Raw genomic sequence first — 4,353 nt, 5'->3', positions numbered from 1 at the left:
GAAGAATTGGATGAAGGCAGTAGGAAAGCAGAGAGACGGAAGGGAAGGCATCTTCATACGCTTATCTGAAGTTCCTACCAATGAATTACATAAGTATCTCTATCTTTACCTTTGTGTTATTTTCGTTCATCACTATATCCATTTGAGTTTGCCTGACTAAGATTTACAAGATGACCATAGCTTGCTTCAATACTAACAATCTCCGTGGGATCGACCCTTACTCGCGTAAGGTTTATTACTTGGACGACCCAGTGCACTTGCTGGTTAGTTGTGCGAAGTTGTGTAATGCCATGGTATTGAGCTACCACGTTTTTGGAGCCATTACCGGGGATTATGAGAGTTGTGAAAAAGTATTGTTCACAATTTTGCGCACCATGAGTCAAGACAGTGATGAGGATAATTAGGATATGGATGAGGGTAATGAGGGTATGGATGAGGATAGTCAGGATGCGGATGATGACAATGAGGAACTGGAGCCACAGTCGCCACCACCATCCACTCCGAATCCGCTTCCACAAGAACAACCTCAGTTCTCAAGCCAGTATGTACCTTAGACACAGTTCACCCTACAATTTCCAATACCTCAACAACATTGGAGTATGTCACAATTTGAACAAGGAGAAGGAGGTTCTTTTAGCTAATTGTTTGGGTTCATGGCTGTAGATGCAAGACAATCACAATATGGCAATCATCTTGAGTTCCTGGCAGGTAGGTATTCATTGGATGCGAGGCTCCCGTGCCATACCTCATCGGTTGCTTTTGGAGGGTTCGTATCTATTGACTCTAGTAGAAGTGAAGGTGGACGCGGAGTTCTTAATAGTCAAAATCCTAATCGTGTTTCCATGTGACCTCTTCAAGAAGATGCTAACACACTCGAGCAAGAGACCAATGCGTATCTAGTAGATGACCCAGATGACGAGGACGATGATGAGGAGGATGAAATAGAGGAGTTCGATGAGGATGAGGAATCCCGTAATGATGGTATTATGTTTTGTATTTTGCTTTACATGTTCGATTAGGTACTCATTTTGTGTTCATAAATGGTATTTCTGTGTGGTTTTACTAAATGATATGTTGTATGCATGTTGGTTTGACTACCTAATGTCACAATATTTAATTGTTTTTATTATTTTGTATACAGGTCAGGCACACACTCCGGATGACAAAGGCAAAGGTTACAATCTGAGGATTAATCCACCACGTCGTAGCGCTAATCACTACACTCCATATGTGTTCAAAAAGGCCGTAAAAAAATGCAAGAACTTCGTGAAGGATGTAAAGTGGGAAATGAGAAAGTAGTTGGGGCCTAGGCTGACTAACATTCGCGTGTCCATCTCATTCAAGAAGCGCGTCATTTTGGGGTGACCTTTCATGACGCGTCTCAGGAACGGATTCGGGATGAACCGAGGTCCGTTGTAAGCAGGCCATGTAGTGGTTACCTAGTGGCCTAAACCTTGCTCGGACACCCGCCAAACTTGGTCCATCTTATACACATCATGAACATACACTTGCCAATCCAGTCACTGGTTGGCACAACATGCAAAGACATGTCGACAGGGGATCCGGTCCACCTGGAACTCACCACAGTCACATCGAAGGCCACGTAGGTCCACTGTAAACTCCAGTCCACTTGGCATCTCACGCACCTCAAAGACCTCATTCTGCTGGTCAAAGCAACTAACCTGAATGTTTCCTGATGCAAGTTGGTTTGCATGCAACTTCCAGGTCACGACATCAGAAAACACATGGCCAGCATTAATCCGAGCTTCCGCCTCCGCTCTTTTTTGAGTAAACAACTCGTTAAGCCTGTAGAATGTTGCCTTCACAAGGGCAGTCACGGGGAGATTGCGTGCACTCTTCAATACTGAATTGATGCATTCCACTAGATTCGTCGTCATATGACCCCATCGATATCCACCATCAAAAGCCAACGCGTGCTATTCTCGGGGGATTCGGTTTAACCAGTCAGTGAAGGTCTCGCCCCATTCTCGTAAACACTGGTAACGCACCTCGTACTCCCGTACCGTCCTCGAATATCCTGCAGGATAAAAAGAAATATATGAAACAAAAGAGGTCAACACACTTATTGAAGGGAACTTTGTTACTAAATTAATTAGCTTTACTGAGCATTACCTATGTTGACGACTAGTTTCTGCAAGTACAGCACCTTGAATTTTCTCAGAAAATTCGACTCTATATGCCTGATGCAAAACATATGAAAAGCTCTAGGAGGTGACCAAGCCCCGTTACTCCTTTCCACAGCTGCATTTATGGATTCGTGACCGTCGGATATCAGTCCCACACCATCCCGAGTGACAACATGCTGACGAAGGTTACTCAGGAAAAAGTGCCATGCATCTGAAGCCTCTCCCTCCATAATTGCAAACGCAATTGGGACGATATTGTTGTTGCCATCCTGTGACACTGCCACTAGTAGACAACCCTTGTACTTTCCGTACAAGTGAGTCCCATCCACCTGGACAACTAGCTTACAATGTCTGAATGCTCTAATGCAGGGGTAATAACTCCATAAGACACGATGCAACACCCGAATATCAGTCACTAAGTCATCGCCTTGATATGCAGGCATAGTCTCAAGATGAACAACAGCTGATGGCTCCTTGTGACACATGGCATCAAACCATATAGGCAACGCTTCGTACGATGCTTCCCAGCCTCCAAATATTTTTTCCACTGCCTTTTGCTTAGCCAACCATGCTCTTCGATAACTAACAGTGTAGTTGAACTTCGATTGCACCTCTGCTATAACCGATTTTACCTTCAAGGCGGGGTCCGCCCCAACCAACGGCTTAATTTCTTCTGCAATTGTGGTCGAATTCAGCTTCGAATGATCATGAGAAATTGTGGCTCTGGTAGATGTGTGATTCCATTATACCTCCTTATAACCCAACTGTACTTCCGGCTGATCATGCTAACCCGGATAAGCCAATTACACCCTAACCCATACTGTGTACACTTCGCATAAAATGTCAACGGCTCAGACTCATACACCCGGTATTCTACGTTTCTTCGTATAGTATACTCTTTTATCGCTTTAATAACAGCTTCCCTGGAACTGAATTCCATCTCAACGACAAATTCACCATCTGCGACAAAAGGAATTTCTGCCACCAGGACAACCATACAACCAATTTTAAAAACACAAATATTTAAACATCGAAAATAAAGGTAAAATAATTTTTACTACATCAATTATGATAAAAACCTCCAAACTATTTATATTTAACTAATTTACTAACAAATACTTATTTATATTCAACTAATCTACTAACAGATACTAATTTTAATTTAACTAATTTACTAGTTTACTATTCTATACTAATAAATACTAATTTATATTAATATAATTTACTAATTTACTAATAAATACTAATAAATACCAATTTATATTTACTTAATTTACTAAATTAACTCATAAATACTAACGGATATTTAACTAATTTACTAATTAACCAATAAATTCTAATTTATATTCAACTAATTCAATAACTTCCTAATAAATTTACTATCTTAAAGTTAAATACACAAACAGGTAAACAAAAATAAATACTGATCGAGTATATTTTCACACCTCACTTAGCTACTTGGTCCAACTATCAAGATAAATTATTAAAAAATTCCAATCCTTCTTATAAATACGGAGAATTACATACCTGCACTGATATAATCCGGAAATTCCGGAACATGCATGGCTTCCAAATCCAAAACTCGCATGAATGATGGCTCCTCAAATGGCACATCGTTTGCCAGTGTAGTTGCCACATCAGACACATCCGGAGCCATAGCTCCGTCACCTTGAACCTCATCTCCATCTGCACCAACAACTTCGTAGTTGCTTTCGAACTCTTCTTCACTGTCACTATTGTAATCTTCCCGTAGAATATTCCGGTCGGCCTCAGATTGCTCAAACTCAACATACAACTCGATGAACGAGAGTTGACTCCGATTTTCAATAGACATGGAAAACATATCTTGCATGCTCACTTCGTCCGTTACATATTTGGTTTGAAATTGGACGAATCCACCAAACACTTGTTAGGATATCTATATAGAATACAGGATATTCTTCTAGCCCTCTCAGAATGAATCTTTTCACAGATCACACCTTTGAGCTCTTCAAATGAGATTGTGAAAGGAATCACAACATCTAATGAATTTTCACAAACAAATGTTACTCTTTCAGATGTTTGTAACAAAATCTGACCAAAATAATACACCTTCAATAACACTCTGTCACGCACTTCTCTCAATCACATTAACAAGCTCATAAACTTGGGTTTTAGATGTTTAGCTATTATGCCAAACAAGTAAGAAACAGAGAAACTAAAAACC

The 4,353-nt window shown here is 40.5% G+C and overlaps 1 protein-coding gene across 1 annotated transcript; it reads right to left on the bottom strand.

Annotated features, from left to right (window-relative positions):
* Positions 1-1,520: 1,520 nt before the first annotated feature.
* On the bottom strand, positions 1,521-1,898 carry LOC114924544 (uncharacterized). The gene has a single exon (XM_029289403.1). The coding sequence runs from the start codon at positions 1,896-1,898 to the stop codon at positions 1,521-1,523; it is 378 nt and encodes a 125-aa protein (XP_029145236.1).
* Between the last annotated feature and the right edge of the window lie 2,455 nt (positions 1,899-4,353).

Source organism: Arachis hypogaea, chromosome 10 (genome assembly GCF_003086295.3).
Source record: "Arachis hypogaea cultivar Tifrunner chromosome 10, arahy.Tifrunner.gnm2.J5K5, whole genome shotgun sequence".
NCBI lineage: Eukaryota > Viridiplantae > Streptophyta > Magnoliopsida > Fabales > Fabaceae > Arachis > Arachis hypogaea.
This window is presented reverse-complemented; position numbering and strand designations above follow the sequence as displayed.

What these genes read in the sequence shown, in the direction of transcription:
- LOC114924544 (XM_029289403.1), bottom strand. Translation starts at nt 1,898, where the DNA reads ATGACGACGAATCTAGTGGAATGCATCAATTCAGTATTGAAGAGTGCA.